General features: G+C 44.7%; 1 protein-coding gene across 3 annotated transcripts; it reads right to left on the reverse strand.

Annotated features, from left to right (window-relative positions):
* Positions 1–5287: 5287 nt before the first annotated feature.
* On the reverse strand, positions 5288–19057 carry COMMD9 (COMM domain containing 9). Of its 3 annotated transcripts, XM_081544668.1 has the most exons (6): positions 18995–19057; positions 12032–12157; positions 10175–10314; positions 8547–8581; positions 7600–7703; positions 5288–6086 (listed from the first exon to the last, which is right to left on the reverse strand). In XM_081544668.1, the coding sequence occupies exons 1-6, from the start codon at positions 19043–19045 to the stop codon at positions 5946–5948; spliced, it is 597 nt and encodes a 198-aa protein (XP_081400794.1). In that variant the 5' UTR covers positions 19046–19057; the 3' UTR covers positions 5288–5945. The 3 variants fall into 3 exon arrangements, with proteins under 3 accessions (XP_081400794.1, XP_081400795.1, XP_081400796.1); XM_081544669.1 differs by lacking the exon at positions 12032–12157; XM_081544670.1 differs by lacking the exon at positions 8547–8581.
* Between the last annotated feature and the right edge of the window lie 63 nt (positions 19058–19120).

The following is a 19120-nucleotide window of genomic DNA, read 5'->3' on the forward strand; positions in this document are numbered from 1 at the left end:
TCCACGAGTCTGCCATTCTGATCAATGCAATATAACTCAACCATCATTTACTAACAGGTTTCAAATCGTGTGTGTCTGTGGAAGAAGTTGGGGCACCAATGAACATTTCCTGGGGCATCTACTGCCTGAAGTGGGAACTTGATCAGAGTTCCTGAAATTCTAACCAGAGGCCAACTCCTGAGCTGCAATCCAGTGTATACTGTCCCCAGAGTCTTCTGATATCCCAAAGCATCTCTGAATTCATTTATGATTCAACGTGCTGGGACAGGATTGTGTTTCACTGTGTGGTATGTGTCAGAGGTGACATGGCTAGTGCCACATTGACACCAAGAGCCAAGGAAGGCCCACTCTTCAGTCAAGGGGTCTACTTTGTAGTTTACTATAAATCCGTGAGATGCATTTCCCTAAGTAGTTATCTCCACTTACAGATGAGGCGGAAAAACCAATCAGAGTCTTTCCCAAGAGCCCAGGGTGAGTAGAAGCTCAGCTTCCCAGACTTATCTTTGAGAGCTCTTGACATTTCCTCAAGTGAAGACTGGTTCTCTCTTCTTGGAGATTAGGGTCCTCTGATTCCAGCCAGGAAATCGTTGGTGTTTAGTTGCTCAGTCATGTCTGACTCTTTGAGACACCATGTACTGTAGCCCACCAGGCTCCTCTGTCAGTGGGATTTTCCAGGCAAGAATACTGGAGTGGGTTGCCATTTCCTTCTCCAGGGGATCTTCTCAACCCAGGGATTGAATATCCATCTACTGCAGTGCAGACAGATTCTTTACCATTGGGTCACTGGGGAAGCCCACTATCCAGGAAATACTACTAAGAAATCTTTTTTTTCTCTCTTTCTTAAAGTAATTCTAAAAAGGACAATTAAAGCCCAGAAATGTGAGCACTAAATAAAGAAGGAAGTGGTACCAAAGTCAGCATCACGCAAAGAGAGAATGTTTAGGAGTGATCAGTATTTGAAAGTCAGCAGCAACAGGTTCAAAATAGTTCTTATAAATGTCCAACCACTGGAAAACTTTCAAAATGCCAGGGAGCCAATTGTTTCCAGATGAAAATATTTTTAAAATGTAATAAAAGCCCTGTCTCATTTCTGGTAACATCTCAGTTTACTGAACAAAATAACCAAGAGCCTCTATATCACACCGGACTTATTTCCTGGAAATCTGTAGCTACCAGAGCACAGAGCTTGACTAACGACCGTTAGACATGGCGCCCACCATGTGTGTTTAGAGAATTGGCTTGTGTGGGAAAGACTCACACGTCTGGTTCCCAGGTCACTCATGATCTTTGAACCTGATAATCACCAGAAGCAGGAAATGGGAAAGCAGAACTGATTTCTGCTTTCTGAGGGAGGGAGCTGAATGTCGTCAGATTAAGGGTAAAGTTTCACTATCTGTAAAGAACCCAGGTTTTCTTTTTCCAAAATCAAGGCAAGAAAGAGCATAAACCTTTGAGCTGAAAGACCCAGATTGGAGTTCTAACTCAGCCTTGGCTGTCTCTGAACTGACTCTTCCTCAGTAAATGCCCGGATCCTCAAGGAACCACGCCCCACTGACTTCAGGTGGGCAAGGTGAACAGGCAGTAAAGTATTTAGGAAAATGTTTCAGGCGTTTCTAGTGTCCTGTGGGTGATGAGGTTTATCGTGAGAAAAGGTGCTGAGATGACACGTGTGCTCTTAGTACACGTTTCTAAGTACAAATGAGTTCAGGCAAAATGGAATCTCGGATTCCGCTGTTGGGGAGCAGTAGTTATCAGATCTGATTGCAAATATCCCATTTCTGTCTTCCTGGTACACGGAAGGACTGATGTTCTCTGCCATCTTTAAAGTCCGGTGTGACCATGTGACTACCCTTGCCATCTGGACAGAACTTTAACAGCAGGCGTGCAATCTGTCATATTTCCCTGTCCTGCCTGGGTGACTGGGGAGGCATGTGTTGAGATGAAGTTTCCATGTCCTTGGCCCCTTAGTGACTACTGTTGAACAGAGTCCCCAATCTGCATTGACTGTGTAGCAAAAAATAAACTTCTGTTGTGTAAAAGTCACTGCAACCTTGGGATTGCTTGTTACTATAGCATAACTTTGCATTATTTTCTGTATTCGTGATGCTCAGGCATTTGAGGTCTTGATCCTAGAGAGACTGACCTTCTAGGGCCAGCTAATCCCTAGAGAGAGCAAACAGCTCCCTGAGAACACACCTTTGATACACACGCCAACCAGTCCACACCCACAATCCCAGCTATGTTTTCTATCAAACTCTCACACCCCAAGCCAGTATTCTCCCTGCCCTGAGTCACCACAAGACCAGGTACTGAACAGCAAGGGCCACACCTGTAGCTCAGAGCCTACCAAAATTATCCAACCTAGCCAATCCTATGCTTACACCTCCTCCATTTCTTCCTGTGAAAACCCCAATAAAGGCTCTGCATGCCTGCTCTTAATACCACTCCCATCCCCCACCCTCTTGCCATCAGAGTGTTCGTCATTCAGTCATGTCTGATTCTTTGTGACCCTACGGACTGTAGCCCAACAGGCTCCTCTGTCCATGGGATTCTCCAGACAAGAACACTGAAGTGGGTTGCTATGCTCTCTCCTCTAGGGGATCTTCCTGACCCAGAGATCGAATCTGTCTCTCGGGGCTCCTGCGTTGGCAGGCAGGTTCTTTACCACTGAGCCACCTGGGAAACCCAATAAAGGCTCTGGACCATGCTATTCTCTCTGCTGCAGGCCAACTCTGATTATTCCCCACGCAGTCCTGCAAGACGTTCCATGCCTCCAGTTTCTAAGGATATGTGAATAGAAACATCTTCCTTTGTGACAATCATTTGTGTGTCTGCGTGTCTTACCATTCTGGATAAAAATGCATCCCAGTCCATTTTAACACAAACCTGACCCATCCTGATGGATATAGTAGGAGGAAGACGGGGACTGGCTTCATTGGATTCTCTCATCTTCCTCCCAACTTTTGGGTTCTGCTTTGCTCCAGGCGAGCCTCTCCTACTGCAGATGGGTTTCCTCTGTGTGGGGGAACAGGGACCCAAGCATGGCTTTACCATCAGAGCTGAGAGGCAGGAGGTGGTCTTTGTTGCCAATTTCAGCAAAAAAAAGAAAAAAGTCATAGGGAAAGATCAGATTGGCCCAACTTGAGTCGTGTACAATTATGGGACAATCTCCGTGGGACATATATGTTTATCGGGATTGAGCCATCTGCTCACCCCTGTGGCTGGCTGGTGGACAGTGCTGGGCAGCCAGGGGTGGTCATCACTGAGATCTACCATGGTCCTTTCATGGATGGAGCCTGGACACCCAAACCTTGCTGCAACCTAAGGAAAGGACGGTCTGCAGGTAACTGCTCATTAGTACTACTGGGAAACCAGACAAGCACTGAATGAACCTCCTTTGATGTAGAAGCTAGGAGGTTTATTCTGAAATAGGGTCAGGCCAACCATTTTGGTAGTTACAAACAGTCCATGCTAACAATGGGAAAACCACCCCCTTAAATGAGCATGAGCAGTGAAGGGTAGCAAACACTTATTATTTTTTGCCTGCACCACGTGGCATGTGGGATCTTAGATCCTTGATCAGGGACGGAACCCACATCCCCTGCATTGGAAGCGCAGAGACTTGACCACTGGGCCTCCAGGGAAGTCCCTCAACATTATCTCTTGAATGCTCTCACTGTCACGCACCCAGTTTTGTTCAGGTGGATCTGGCTAAAGGAATGTCCAGCTGTCCAGACACCTCTGCCGGGCTTCCTGCTTCAAGTCAATTTCTTGCTGATTCATCTCAATGTATGGCAAAAACCACTACAATATTGTAAAGTAATTAGCCTCCAATTAAAATTAATTAATTAATTTAAAAAATTTCTTACGGAACCCCATGGGAAACCCAGCAAACAGGTTCTTTGGAGATCTCTGTCTGTAGGTCACAGGGAGTGGAAGGAAAAAGGAGGGGGATGAAGTCACGACAAGGCTGAACTCTACCTGAGGCTGAGACCAGGGGCTCTCAACCTGGAGATACTGGGCTGACCCCCAGGGTCCATGAACGCTTGTCCTTGAATATAAAAAATTTAGTGTTCATTTCCTACAGAAAGGATTCAGGGTTTTCATTAGGTCCTCAATGGATATAGCCCCAAATGGGTCAAAACTGCCATTTTAACAGAAGGTAGCTCAGCTTCCAGGAGACGGCAGAGAGGAGCCCGGGGATTTTTTTTCTTGACTTCCTTAGTGTTTCACTGCAGTGGGCAGAAGTAAGATTTCTTATCTCTATTTCAGTTCCAGTATTTTCTAAATGGAGCTAAAGTCACAGAACTCTAAGTCCCTTGCAGAATCCTGTGGGGTAGGGGGACCTTGGCCCAAGATCTGATGAGGCCACTTACTAGCAGTGACTGTACCTGGATGAGCTGACTTCGTTGTCGATAAAGGGAGGACAGTCACTCACAGTCACACAAACCCCATTACAGTAGACGGGACAATGGGCAGAGAGCTCTCCACTCTCCAGCCCATTAATAACCAAAGCTAACAGTATCCAGCCCTTATTTGTCCTAATAGCGCTGTGCTTTTTAGGTACGTTATACCACTAAAATCTTCACAAAAATTCTACAGAGTAGATGCAATTATTATTCCAAATACAAAAAAAAAAAAAAAGTAAAAACTCAGGGTGCCCAGGAAATGAGCTCAAGCGCACCCTCTTAACCTGAGGCCCCACTTCCTCCATCCACCCTCGCAAGCACGCCATCCATACACATCACCCAAGAAGTCGACAAAACAAAGCTGCACGCTCTTGCTACTGAGTGATCTGGATAAGGAAGGGGCACCTCTTACACTGAGCCCCTGGGACGTGTCAGGCATGTGACAGTGACAATTCCATCTGGTTAAACTCCTTGAGGAGTGCTTTTTTTTGTTTGTTTAAACTATTTATTTGGCTGGAATGAGTGCTAGTTGCAGCATGTGGGATCTAGTTCCCTGACCAGGGATCGAACCCAGGCCCCCTGCATTGGAAGCATGGAGTCTTAGCTACTGGACTACCAGGGAAGTCCTGAGGAGTGCGTTCATCACAGCTCTCGTGAGAAGCACCTGCTGATGTCAGGATTGCTTTTGCCCTATGCGACAGATGGCTATGTGGAAGGTGGGCCAGTTCACAGGACCAGTTTCAGGTCACACTACGGTCATGAGATGAGCTGGGAAGGATGGCGTGCAGATAGATCATCTTTACAAAGGAGAGGCAGCGCTGGTCCAAGGCAACGACTCAAGCCAAGGACAAGCTACAAAAGCGACTGGAATCACAAAGTTTTTAGAACTGGTATTTATTTCCAATCACTCCCACTTCTTCACCCTGAGTGGTCCCATTACATCAAGGAAGGGGCACCGGCTCCATGAAGAAGGGAATGAATTCCCACTTTCTACTCCGAAAGGCGGTCCAGCAGGGACGAAAGGCTCGGGGAAGCTCTGCACTCAGGGAGACGGGCACACTGCAGGGACCCTGCCCTGTGGGGTCGGTCTGGCTCCTCTAACAGAGAAGCAGGACTGTGGACATCACCTGCCTGACTCTCTGCACGTGTTCGAGAGCAGAAGCGAGCTCAGCAGCATGAACGCTGACAGGGACGTACTAAACTGAGCACCACAACCTGGGCCTGAATTGCCCACTCAGTCAGGCCGTGGCAGCTGACCCAGCAAACGCTCCCTCCCTCTCTCGCCACAGCGGTCATGAAGTCCCCGCCAGGAGCCTTGTGGGGACAGTGGCTTCCGCCCACCAACTTCAGAAAGAGGAAAAGGAAGACGAGTGAGGAGAAGAGTGTGGGGGCCCGGCTGCTTCCTCCTGACCCAGCTACTGCACCTTCTGGATGCCAGCCCCCTTCTGTGCTGGCCCCCCACCCCTGCAGTGGGCGCTGCGGGGGCTGCCACGTGCTCGGGGGCGGCGGGCAGGGTGCCGGGGCCCGCGGGCCACCTCACTTGCTGGCCACGGCGGACAGCTGGTCCCGGATGCGGCCCAGCCCGTCTAGCATCGTGTCCAGCGTCTCCTTACTCAGCTCCACGGTGATGGCCGACACGGAGGGCCTGTCCCCGCACAGACTGGGATCTTCCCGGATCTGAGAAGAGAACATGTCCCCAGAGTCAAAGCTGCCTCTCTTCAACCCGCAGGCCTTACCTGGTTCTGGTGAAGCTCTGAGGAGAGGCTCTTTGCTCAGAGTCACGAGTCCTAGTCCTGGGGTTACCCAGCAAATAGGGACAGGGCAGGAGCCGTCTCAGGGGCTCCGAACAGGAATCGGAGAAGCCCAGGCTCCCTCACCCTCCCACCCCCAACTCAGCACTCGAGTGAGAAACACGGCCTGGATTCATGCTGCACTTTAGGCCGGGGCTCTACAGGTATGTAAGAATCCGCCAGGATGCAGGAAAAATATTACAACCTCTAGTTATATGTATTTGTACCTTTTTTTAAAGTTGTATCTTTTTTTTTAAGTAAGTCTTACACTAATAGTTAAAAACTTAAGTTGTTAGAGGCACCCTTTGTTTTCATTTTCTCACCGGTGTTGAGTTTCTGGCGGGCTGGTGGTTAACTAAATACACAGCATTACCTTATCTAGTTTTAACTAAAAACTGAAAAAAAAACCCTGAAACTGTTAGTCGCTCAGTCGTGTTTAACTCTTTGTGATCCCATGGACTGTAGCCCATCAGGCTCCTCTGTCCATGGGATTTTCCAGGCAAGAATACTGGAGTGGGTTGCCAGTTCCTTCTCCAGGGGATCTTCCCGACCCAGCGATCGAACCTGGGCCTTCTGCATTGCAGGCAGATTCTTTATCATCTGAGCCACCAGGGAAGCCCAGGTTTTACCTAAACAAATCCTAAAAACAGGTATGTGACTTAAAAAGATTTCTGAAAATAACTATGAAGACACCACCAATGAGGCAACAGCATGTGAACAATAAAATGAAGAACTGACACTTTTCCAACTGCTAATAGGAGCCCCTGTTCAGCATGGTACAAACAGCGACAGCCCCCTTAGTTTGGACAACAATTCAGTAAAGTATACCAAACTTACCAAGAAGACAATTTGAAATTTGAGTGCATGCTCCTATTGCTAAAGACAAACCTTCCTGTAAATGTCAAAGGTAACCTTTAGGTATCAGCAAATTATTTTTAAAATTTGTATTTCATGTCTGTCTTATTTTTTAAAATATTTCTACTTTTGGTATAGGTTTTATTATGACTGTACTATGCTAATTCACATATACTTTCTAAATAAACACTCTGCACTTTAGGGGTGCTACATTTTTTTTAATTTATAGGGTTAGGGGTTTCCCTGATGGCTCAGCAGGTAAAGAATCTGCCTGCAATGCAGGAGACACAGGAGACACAAGTTTGATCCCCTGGAGAAGGGAATGGCTACCCACTTCAGTATTCTTGCCTGGTAAAATTCCATAGACAAACAAGTCTGGCGAGCTACTGTCCAAAGGGTTGCAAACAGTCGGACATGACTGAGCGACTAAACACACACACAGAGATCCTATGATTCTGGAGATTGGCATTTCCCCAGGTCTGTGGGACACCAAGACCCTGCATGCCTGCCCCCTTGCCTTCTAGTGGGCATGACGGTGGACATACCTTCATCTGGAGCAAACAGGTGGGGACGGCCATGCGGCTGATGCTGTCTGAGGAGGTTTTGATGTCCACCCTCCAGTCCAGGTCCACCAGGCGCGGCAGAGAGACTGCGGGGATACAGCTCAGCTCAGCCCTTGCACCAGCCAAGTAACCAAGCCTTTACGACAGGCAGCTCTAAGGGCTGCACACGTGTAAGGCCCTTAGTCCACAGCAAGCCTCTGAGGGAGACAGACCGATGGGGCCCAAGACCCCACAGCAAGCCCTGGGCCTTCCTTACCACTGCTTGTGGCTCCGCACTTATTATAGTGGGGACTCCTGGTGGACAACACCTCCAGGCTTCTGCCTGAACACCCAGCCCTCCAGATGTCAGGAGAGAATGAGGAATGAATGTCCCGGGTGCAGAAGATGAGGCAGTGGCCTGAGTCTTAGGAAACGTGTACCTCTGCCAACAGCAGAAAGAGCTTTTGTTTGAGAGACACACAGACGTGGCTTGAATATTCCTGTTTAACCTCTGAGCCTCTGTTTGCTCATCTGTAAAACGGGGATGAGCCCCACCCCATTTACAGGGTTGCTGGGAGGACTAAATGAGCTAATGCAGGCTGAGTTCTGCAGTACTGTGACCGAGTTTAGGCACCGTTTATCGAGCACTCAGTTTTATTCACTCTTTCACAATAATTTCAATTATGGTTAATTTGTTTTCTAATGGGAACATAGTCATTGTAAGTACGTTCTGCTTTGGACATTGTTGTTTTTTTTTTTTTTAACAACATGCCTCTATTATTATCAAAAACAATATTAAAAAGTATAATTAAAAATAAATGCAGAACAAACACTGTTGGGTTTGGGATTGGGATAATTCACTGTGGTTTTAGTTAAAAACTCCAGCCGATTTAGGGCTGGGGCTGGGGAGGCAGGGGAGTGGAGGAAGAGACAGGCTCCTTGGTACTCACTCTGATTCGCTTGGGCTTCAGCTCTCCAGGTAGATCTGTTCAGGGAAAGATGAGAAAAACAGAATGTAAAAGGGATGCCAACTGAGTCTCCCAATAATGCGGCCCACGAGCCTGGGCCTCTGCACCTTCTGTGATCTTCAAACCTACAATCCCCTCTTGACGGCAGAGGACCACAGAAATGCTCCCTCCAAGGAGCAGTTGTTGGTTTTACAGAATCGAGTGATGTAGACGCCACAGGTGCTCAGTTTTCACGGCTTAGGAAAACCAAGAGAAGGCTAAATGCACTGTAGTCACGTCGTACCACCGTTCTCAGAGACAAGACAGAAAAGGTCAACGTATCCTTTTTCACTAGGCATCTACTACACAATGTTGGCAGCTTACATAAAACACACCCAAACAGACCTAATGCTGCAGCAAATCACGCCGCAGTGAGGTGCCGAGTTAGAGTAAAATGTGGTTACCCATGAGGAGGTTTCTAAATGAGCAACAAAACCCTTGGTAAGTAAGCGTTACCCATTGTGATTATCACAGAGGTCTGTTCAAGCCTGCTGCTAACCATTAGTTTATCAGTTCTGCTTAAACTGTACGTACTAAAAAGGATTTTCCCAGCTAGAAAATGTACCGGTAATTCACAAAAGAATTAAAAATGACCAATGACATGAAAAAGATACTTGACATCACTAGTACCAAGGGTTCATGCATGACAAGTCGCTTCAGTCACGCCCAACTCTTCGCGACCCTTTGGCCTGTAACTCGCTAGGCTCCTCTGTCCGTTGGATTCTCCAGGCAAGGATGCTGGAGTGGGTTGCCATGCCCTCCTCCAGGGGATCTTCCCGACCCAGGGATTGAACTCGGGTCTCCTATGTTTCCTGAATTGGCAGGTGGGTTCTTCACCACCACCACCACCTGGGAAACCCAGTACCAAAGATCTGTACGTTGAAATGAGGTACCATTTGCCATCTGTAAAACTAGGAATAAAAAAAATAATCCCCCAGTGCAGGTGATGGTGTGGGGAGAGTGGCACACCCACGTCCTACTGATGGAGAAAGAGCTTGTGCAATCTTTCCAATGGCTGACTTGATAATAAAAAGCCAAACTTCAGTATCACCATTTACCAGCAAGAAAACAGTTAAGCACAATGTGGGCAAAGGTTCCCCAATAAATTGTTCACTGAAGTGAAAACTGCCAACAGTCTAAATGTCTAACACTAAGGTATTTATTAAGTAAATTATACATAATTTCTTAATATAATGAAATACAGTTAGCCATTAAAAATAATACTGAAGGTAAATATTTATCACCCTGGAGTATCATTCATATTAATACTGTGAACTGAAAACAAGCAAGTTATAAAATGGCACGACCTCACTGTGTTAAACACAAAAGCAAAACAAAAACCCCTCTCTCTCTGTGTAAATGGAAAAAGTACATCCGTCGAAAAAGGTTAAGGAATGGACACTCCTTTCTGTTAAGGAATGAACACTGCTAACCCTCTGGGTGGTGGAATTAATGGTTTTCTTTTTTTTTTGCTTAACTATGCCTGCCTTTGAAGAATGAGCATATTTTATCTAGAAGAGGAATTAAAATATACCAGCATTATAAGAAACTCTCAAGAAATGAGCACTTACACGTGTTCCAGGATGATTTTTGTCAGCAAGTTTTTGAGGTTTTGGTGGAAATTTTCAGGAAAGAGTCCCAGAATCGCCTCGGCGGAGGAGAGGTCACGGAACACGGCCAGCCTGGTGAGGCGGTGCAAGGCCTGGAGCAGCTGCGGGGTAGATGGGGAGCCTGGGCGGTGAAGGGCGCTGGGACAGGAGACAGGGCACCATCCCCCTGCTGGGAAGAGGGCCTGCCACACGCTGCCACTGTCACTCACGCTGGGTCTCAGGAGTCCAGAGGCCCCGGGGGCCCAGCTGCTGATGCCCACATGCCTCGGCCCGCCTCCAAGTTCACCTGTTGCTTAGAAGACATACAGCTGCCTGACCAAGGATGCTATCAACCTGCCAGAAAGTCTCTCTGCTGGTGGGCAAAGGGTTAATAAAGCCCATTTTTTCCCTGGTGCATGGACTCTGACCTTAAGCTAACTTTCTAGCCTGTTCCCCTGATAATGTGAGAGAAGAGGCAAGTCAGCTGTGTTACTAGGCAATGCTGCACTGGTCCTCTGCCGCTGGACCGCGAGACCTGCAGAGACACCAGGGCCCACGGTTTGGGCTTCCCTGAGTGTGGCCACACAGTCCCTGCCAGCGCCCGAAGCTGTGCTTACTGCCACTGCTGCCAGAGGTACTGGCTCCGGGGGAGTTTGGGCTTTTCATCCAGAGTGGCTGGAATGTCACCTCCTTACCCCCAGCTGTCACCAGGGAGGGCGAGGAGAGCAAAGAGCTCCAGGCTGGCTGTGCAGACCCCCCTGTGGAAGGAGTGTCTGACGCTGCCCTGCTAGGACGCTGTCCAGGTTCCACCCCGTGTCGTTCCAAGTGCATGCGGAGCCAAGTGTGGCCTGTCCTCGTCTTGTGAGAATCACACTGCTTAGCTGATCCCATGGATGGAGGAGCCTGGTGGGATGCAGTCCATGGGGTCGCGAAGAGTCGGACACGACTGAGCGACTTCACTTTCACTTTTCACTTTTATGCATTGGAGAAGGAAATGGCAACCTACTCCAGTGTTCTTGCCTGGAGAATCCCAGGGACGGGGGAGCCTGGTGGGCTGCTGTCTATGGAGTCACACCGAGTTGGATACAACTGAAGTGACTTAGTAGCAGCAGCAGCTGAACCTAACAAGATGCTCTGGAGGTAATTTTCTCTGCCTTAGGGCTTTCTCAGACACCATGGGAGGTTGCTCAGCTCAGAAAAGCACAAGTGTGGCTTTCGTGCACACTGTCTAGGTAACAAATCTGAAAAGGAAATGGTCGAGAGCTCTGATTCTGGGTATAATCTTCCCATCCATGCCTCATTTATCATAAGGATGTGAAGGTTCAATGACAATAGCATTTTTTTGTTTGGAGTGGACATAGTTGCTTTACAATACTGTGTTAGATTCTGTTGGACAACAAAGTGTATCAGGAGAAGGAAATGGCAACCCACTCCAGTATTCTTGCCTAGAGAATCCCCATGGACAGAGGAGCCTGGCAGGCTACAGTCCATGGGGTCACAGGAGACGGACACGACTTAGCAACTAAATGACCACCAAAGTGTATCAGCTATAAGTATACACATATCCCCTCCCTCTTGGGTCTCCCTCTCATCCCCTCATCCCTAGGAGGGTGCCCCTAGGCCACCACAGAGCACAGAGCTGAGCTCCCTGTGATACACAGCAGGTTCCCACTAAGTTCCCTAACATTTAAAAAAAAATCATCTATTTTAAGTTCGCTATAATGTCAACAGACATTTCAGGGGAAAAATTCCCTTGGACGTGGCAGTGGCTGGGACGTCAATGAAGAGACTGATGAGCTGAGAAGCCAGTGGCCAGAGGTCATTTCTGACCACACTTACTTGTTCTGCCTCCTCCTGGGTCACGGACAAGCTGGAACACGTAACATCCAAGAGATTCTTCCAGCCAAGGGCTGAACTAGAAAAGCTCTCTTGGCACAGCTGTCTGACAACATCTTTCGAGGAGGCCTATAAATTAATTCACAGATGGAAAGAGACAAAACAAGAAACAAACTCAGACTCTGAAAATACATCTCTTAAGAACATAATACAGTCTCGGTCAAGGTGTAACACGTAAGAGGGGCACAGGACACTTCCATTTCTGGGAAGATGATGCAGATGTACTTTTTCTTATTTTTCCTGCTAAACACAGCTAAACTCCGCAGGCACTTTATAGAAATGTAAGACAACGCTGAAAAGGGAGAGGAGAAGACAGACCTTCTAGGGACCTCATGACCAAGGAATGACATGGTCATATTATGTCCTGAGACTGTGGATCTTATTTAAATCTTCTATTTTGGCTGGCCTTCTCTTTCACTGCTCAGGTGGCATGGGAAGTGAGTGAGTGAGTGAGTGAGTGAGAGAGAGAGTGTGTGTGTGTGTGTGTGTGTGTGTGTGTGTGTGTGTGTGTGTGGCTGGCCTTCTCTTTCACTGCTCAGGTGGCATGGGGAGTGAGTGAGTGTGTGTGTGTGTGTGTGCGCGTGGCTGGCCTTCTCTTTCACTGCTCAGGTGGCATGGGAAGTGAGTGAGTGAGTGAGTGAGTGAGAGAGAGAGAGTGTGTGTGTGTGTGTGTGTGTGTGTGTGTGTGTGTGTGTGTGTGTGTGTGTGTGTGTGTGTGTGTGTGTGTGTGTGTGGCTGGCCTTCTCTTTCACTGCTCAGGTGGCATGGGGAGTGAGTGTGTGTGTGTGTGTGTGTGTGCGCGTGGCTGGCCTTCTCTTTCACTGCTCAGGTGGCATGGGGAGTGTGTGTGTGTGTGTGTGTGTGTGTGTGTGTGTGTGTGTGTGTGTGTTGGTGGGGGGTGTTGGTGGGGGGGATGCAGCTTCATGACTACCAAATGGAGATAAAAGTCCAGCTCCCCTACTTGGCTTCTATTGACATGCTAAAGTGGGGGTTCCTCGCTGCTACTGTGCAGAGGTGGAAGTTCTGGCTCCATGCAGTTTCCACTCATACCATGGGGTGGTGGAACCAGCTGGTGGGAATGGAGTCCAGCTCCCTACTTGGCTTTCTCTGATGCCACCTGAGGGGGGTGCTGAAACACCTTGTTACAGCCTCACAAGGTAGGAGTCTGTGCTCCCCCTCGGCCTTTGCTGACATAGCGCTAAGAGGGCAAGCCAGTTTTTCCTGTGGTGTTTTGGTGGAGTAGAAGAGTTATTGTCTAACAGTTTTCTGTCTTCCTAAGCTATCCCTTTCTTGGTCTCCGGTAAGAGAAAGCAAGTATCTGCTGGAGTTCCTTTGTTTTCACCTATTGGGCTTCTGGGTGGCCAGAAGAAGGGTGGCCCTCTTCTTCAGCTCAAAGTCTAGGATATATGAGCAAAAAGAAAAGTCACTGTCCGACGTGGCTCTAAATGTATGTAAAGGAGGTATTTAAGGTAACTATATCATAAATAAGGGACTACTTCACTCGACCTGGTAAAATGACGATACTGATATTGCCACTGAGATTGTGACATTATATAAATAAACGTAATAAGCTGAACAACCACTATAAGAGTTATAAAGAGAATTACATTTTAAAACACTATAGATAAATCAAAATGGAATTCCCCCAAATGGTCAACTGGTCAAATAACCCACAGAAAGGCAGCAAAATTAAAGAAACAAAAAATAAAGCTAAGTGGATTAAAACAGGGGTCCCCAACCTCCAGGATCTAATACCTGATGATCTGAGGCGGAGGTGATATAATAATAACAGAAATAAAGTGCACAATAAATGTAATGTACTTGAATCATACCAAAACCATAGCCCCTGACCCAGTCTGTGGAAAAACTGTCTTCCACAAAAATGGTCCCTGGTCCCAAAAAGGTTAGGGACTGCTAGATTAAGAAATATGATCAGTTAAATGCTGTCTACAAGAAACTCCCTTCAAATATAATGACAGAAACAGATTAAAAGTAAAAGAATGGAAAAAGAGATCATGCAAACAATCAGGAAAGCAAGAGTAGCTACATGACCATCAGATAAAGTAGACTTCACAGCAGAGAAAATTACCAGAGACAGAGAGAGACATTAAATAATGATAAAAAGTTCTGTCCACCAAGACGACATCCTGAATGTAAGCACTCAGGAAGAGAGCTACTAAATATGGGAAGCAAAAACAGAAGTGAAAGGAGAAATTGCCAAATCCATAAATACAGCTGGACTCTTTAACACCCCTCTTTCAACAACTGATACAACAACTAGACCAGATTCAACAAAGATACAGAAGAACTCTACAACACCATCAATCAACCTAACTGACATTTATGGAACACCACCCAGTAACAACAGAATACACACTCTTTTCAAAAGCTCACTGAACATATACCAAGATAGATGATATTCTGAGCCAAAAACCAAACCCTAATGAATTTAAAAGAACTGAAATCATACAGAGAGTGTTGTCAGCGAACACAACAGAATCAAACTAGAAATCAGTAAGAAAGATCAAAGAAACGTGTCCAAACATTTGGAAACAATAATCCACAGACTAAAGGGACAGTCTCAAGAGAAAATTTAAAAATATATGAAATAACTTATTTCATTTATTCAACTGAATAATGAAAATGAAATACAAGACCCAAATTTTTGGGATATAGCCAAGATGGTGTTGAGAGAGAAATTTACAGCACTGAATGCATACATTAGAAAAGAGAAAAAATCTCAAAAAAATAACCCAAGTTCTCATCTCAAGGACTTAGAAAAACATGAGCATAATAAACCTAAAGGAAGAAGGAAGGAAATAACAAAGAGCAGACACCAAAAAAAATGAAAACAGGAAAAAAGAGGAATCCATGGAACAAAAAACTGGTTCTTTGAAAATATCAAACTTAAAAAAATTAATTAACTAAATTAATTAAAAAATTAACAAACTTTTAGCAAGACTGACAAAGTTAAAAAGAAAGGAAACACTAATTACCATTATCAAGAAGGCAGTAGGGCATATCACTACAGACCCTGCAGATTTCAAAAAGAAAATGAGAATAACTATATACAAACAACTATACACACATAAATTTGACAGTTTAAATGAAATGGATCAATTTCTCAAAAAAACACAAACTACCAAAACTCTCCCAATATAAAATTGAAAACTTGAACAGTCCTGTATCTATTAAAGCAACTGAATTTGTAATTTTAAAACCCCTAGAAAAGAAATCGCCAGACCCAGATAGCTTCACTGGAGAATTCTAACAAACATTTAAAGAAAGAATTAACTAAATCTACATAATCTTTTTCTAGAAAACAGAAAAGGAGGAAACATTTTCCAATTCATTTGACAAAGGTAGCACTACTCTGATATCAAAATCAGACAGAGAATATATGTAAAACCAACAAAACAAACAATAGACCAACATCCCTCATAGAAAGAGATGCAAAGATCCTTAACAAAATACTAGAAAATAGAATTGAGCAATATATAAAAAGCATTATTCACTATAACCAGGTCGAATTTACTCTAGGGATGCTAGCTAGGTCAGTTCAGTATTTGACAATCTATGTAGTCCACCATATTAACAGGCTCAAGAAGAAAATCACAGGATGTCAATCAACGTAGAAAGAGCAGTAGATAAAATTCAACATCCATTCTTGATGAAAACTCTCATAAAATTAGGAATAAAGGGGAACTTCCATAACTTGATTTAGAGCATCTACCAAAAAACCTAAAGACAGCATACTTAACAATGAAAGACTCAAGTTGGGAACAAGACAAAGCTGTCTGCTATCACTCCTGTGACTCCACATAGTGCTGAAAATTCTAGCCACTAAAACAAGGCAAGGGGAAGAAAGAAAAGGTCTGCAGATCAGAAAGGAAGAAATACAATTGTCCCTATGTGCAGACAGCATGACAGTCTATGAGAAAGCCCAAAGAAATGCACAAAAAGTTATTAGAATAAACGAGGTCAGCAGTTTGCAAATTCAAGAGACACACACAAAAATCAGGTGTATTTCTACACACTAGCAATGAACATGTGGACACTGGAATTAAAAGTACAATATCATTTGCAACTGCCCCAGAATAAAAGGAGAAATACTTAGGAATCAATCTAACAAAGCATGTACAGGACTTGTATGCTGAAAATTACACAGCACAGATAAAAAAATCAAAGATCTCAATCAATGGGGAGACACATCATGATCATGGTTTGGAAGCTCCAACACATTAAGATGATGTCAATTTGCTCCTAAATGATAAACAGATTTAACTCAATTCCTATGAAAATCTCTGCAAATTTTCTTTTTTTTTAAAGATATATCCAAGATCATTCTAAAATTTATATAGAAAGGTAAAAGAATTAGAATAGCTGAAGTAATTTTGATAAAGAATGAAGTAGGAGGAATCCATCTGCCTGATTTTAAGACTTATATAGTTATGGTAATCAAGAATATATGGTATTTTCAGAGGGATAAACAAATAGATCAATGGAAAAAACCAAAGACCTCTGAAGTAGACCTATGCAAATATGCCTGACTGACTCTTGACAAAATTGCAAAAGCAATTCAACAGAGGAAATAGACTTTTCAACAAATGGTACTTGAATGACTGGATATTCATAGGCCAAAGGGGGGGGAAATAAACACCTCAAAGTGTCTCACACACCTTATACAAAATTAAGGCAAAACTGGTCACGGACTTAAATGTTAAAAGATATATAAATGGAAAATATAAAACTATAAAACTTTTAGCAAAAAATAGGGAAAAATTTTGAGAGCTATGGCTTCACGAAGAGGTCTGAGAATTTATACCAAAACTACAATTCTTTAAAAAAAAACAAACCCACAGTTCATATAAGGAAATTTTTTTTGAAAAACTGTACTTCATCAAAATTAAAACCTTTGCTCTGCAAAACCTCCTGTTACAAGCTAAACTGTGTCCCCCTAAAATTCACTTATTGAAGTCATAACTCCCAGGATCTCAAAATGCAATCTCATTTAGAAATAGGATTGCATGCATGCATGCATGCACACTGCAAGTATAACTAGTGAAGATAAGGTCATACATATGTGCTGAGTTGCTAAGTTGCTTCACTCGTGTCTGACTCTGCGCAATCCTATGGACAGGAGGCTGCTAGGCTCTTCTGTCCATGGAGATTCTCCAGGCAAGAATACTGGAGTGGGTTGCCATGTCCTCCTCCAGGGGATCTTCCCAACCCAGGGATCGAACCCAGGTCTCCCATTTTTCAGGCAGATTCTTTACCATCTGAGCCACTAGGGAAACCCCAAGGAACACAGGGTGAACTCTAATCCAGTATGACTGATGTCATAATTAAAAGGGAAATTTAGAAACAGAGATGCCAACAGGGAGAACGCCATGTGAAGATGAATGCAGAGACTACAAACATTATCAGAAACCAACAGATGGTAGGAGAGAAGCATGGAACAAACTATCCCTGAAAGCCCTCAGAAGGAACCAATTTGACTGACACCTTGATCTCATACTTCTCACCTCCAGAACTGGAAGACAACACATTTCTGCTGGGTGAGCCACCAATTCTCTGTAGCTATACACTAGGAAAGAATATGTGCAAACCACATATATAACAAAGGACTACACTCTCAAATATATAAAGGAACTCAAAAGTAAAAAGCAAACAATGCAATTAGAGTATGAACAAAAGACATAAACGGATATTTCTCTGAAGAGATACAGATGGTAAGCACACGAAAAGAAGTCCAAAATCATTAACCATTAGAAAAATTCAAATTCAAACCACAATGAGACAGAAATACACACCTACCAGAATAGATCAAATAAAATATAGTGATGCCAATAAATGCTGGTGAGGATGGGGAGAAACTGGATCATTCATGCACTGCTGTTGCAAATGTAAAGTGGTATAGCCATTCTGGAAATTGTGGCAGTTTCATAAAAAAAACCAAAAAATCCCAAAGCATGCAACTACTAAAAGATCCAGAATTGTGCTCCTAGGCATTCATTTCAGAGAATTAAAGACTTATGCTCATACAAAAAAAAACACAACTGTATACAAGTGTATACAGCAGCTTTATTTGTAATAGCAAAAAACTGCAGATGTCATACCATGGAATACTACTAAGCAACAAAAAAGAAAGAACTATTGATACATACGGCATGGATCAATCTCCAGAAAACTGGGCTCAGAGAAAAAAGCCAGTCCCCAAAGGCTGTATATTGTATTATTATTTCATTTATATAACATTCTTTAAATGATAAAATTATAGAAATGAAGAACAAATTAGTGAATGCCAGAGTTTAGGGAGGGAGTGAAGGCTGAGGGCAAGTGGGTGTAGCTCTACAAGGGGAACATGAAAAACCCTGTGGTGATGGAAAATGTGCTGCATCTTGACTATCAATGTCAACATCTTCGTTGCGGTATCATACTATAGCTTTGCAAAATGGTACCACTGGGGGAAACTGGGTAATGGGCAAATAGGATCTCTCTGTATAGGTGTTTTTTTTTTTTTTTCCAATTGCCTGTAAATCAAGAACTCAAAATTAAAGTGCATGGGGAACTGGTAAGGCGGATCTAGCGATTACTACCCCAATGCGCCAATCCCAAAGGCCAGCCCCAGAGACTTTTAGTAGGGCACCTTCGTAGGGCACCTTCGTACAGCACCTTCAAATCCATTGTCTTGTTTGTTTTCCCCACTATCCTGTCAAAGCGATACTAATTTTGTTCCTACTATCAAAAAGCTCGGAAAGGCGCAAGCGCCTGCCAGGGGTCACAGTGAGAGGCAGTGGCAGAGTCGTGGCTCCAAATCAGGGTTGGTTTATTCTCAACTCCTGCTCTGTCCAAAGTCTCAGAGACAAAGGACCGTCTTGAGCTGCCGCCAGCCCTCCCACTTACCTTCAACAGGCTCTGGAGAGCTGCAAAGTTCTCCGCCGTCAGCGCGGCCATCTTCCCCGAGTCACGTGACCGAGGTAGGCGTAGAAGCGCGGTCACGTGGCTCCGATAGCCGCGCGGGGCGTACCG

This window comes from Giraffa tippelskirchi, chromosome 11, assembly GCF_054371585.1.
Source record: "Giraffa tippelskirchi isolate mGirTip1 chromosome 11, T2T-mGirTip1v1.2.pri, whole genome shotgun sequence".
Taxonomy (NCBI): Eukaryota; Metazoa; Chordata; class Mammalia; order Artiodactyla; family Giraffidae; genus Giraffa; species Giraffa tippelskirchi.

What these genes read in the sequence shown, in the direction of transcription:
- COMMD9 (XM_081544668.1), bottom strand. Translation starts at nt 19,045, where the DNA reads ATGGCCGCGCTGACGGCGGAGAACTTTGCAGCTCTCCAGAGCCTGTTG. An exon ending in AAAATCATCCTGGAACACGT is followed by an intron (nt 8,582 to 10,174) that starts GTAAGTGCTCAT and finishes TTCCCTGAACAG; the next exon opens with ATCTACCTGGAGAGCTGAAG. An exon ending in CCTGTTTGCTCCAGATGAAG is followed by an intron (nt 6,087 to 7,599) that starts GTATGTCCACCG and finishes TTCTCTTCTCAG; the next exon opens with ATCCGGGAAGATCCCAGTCT.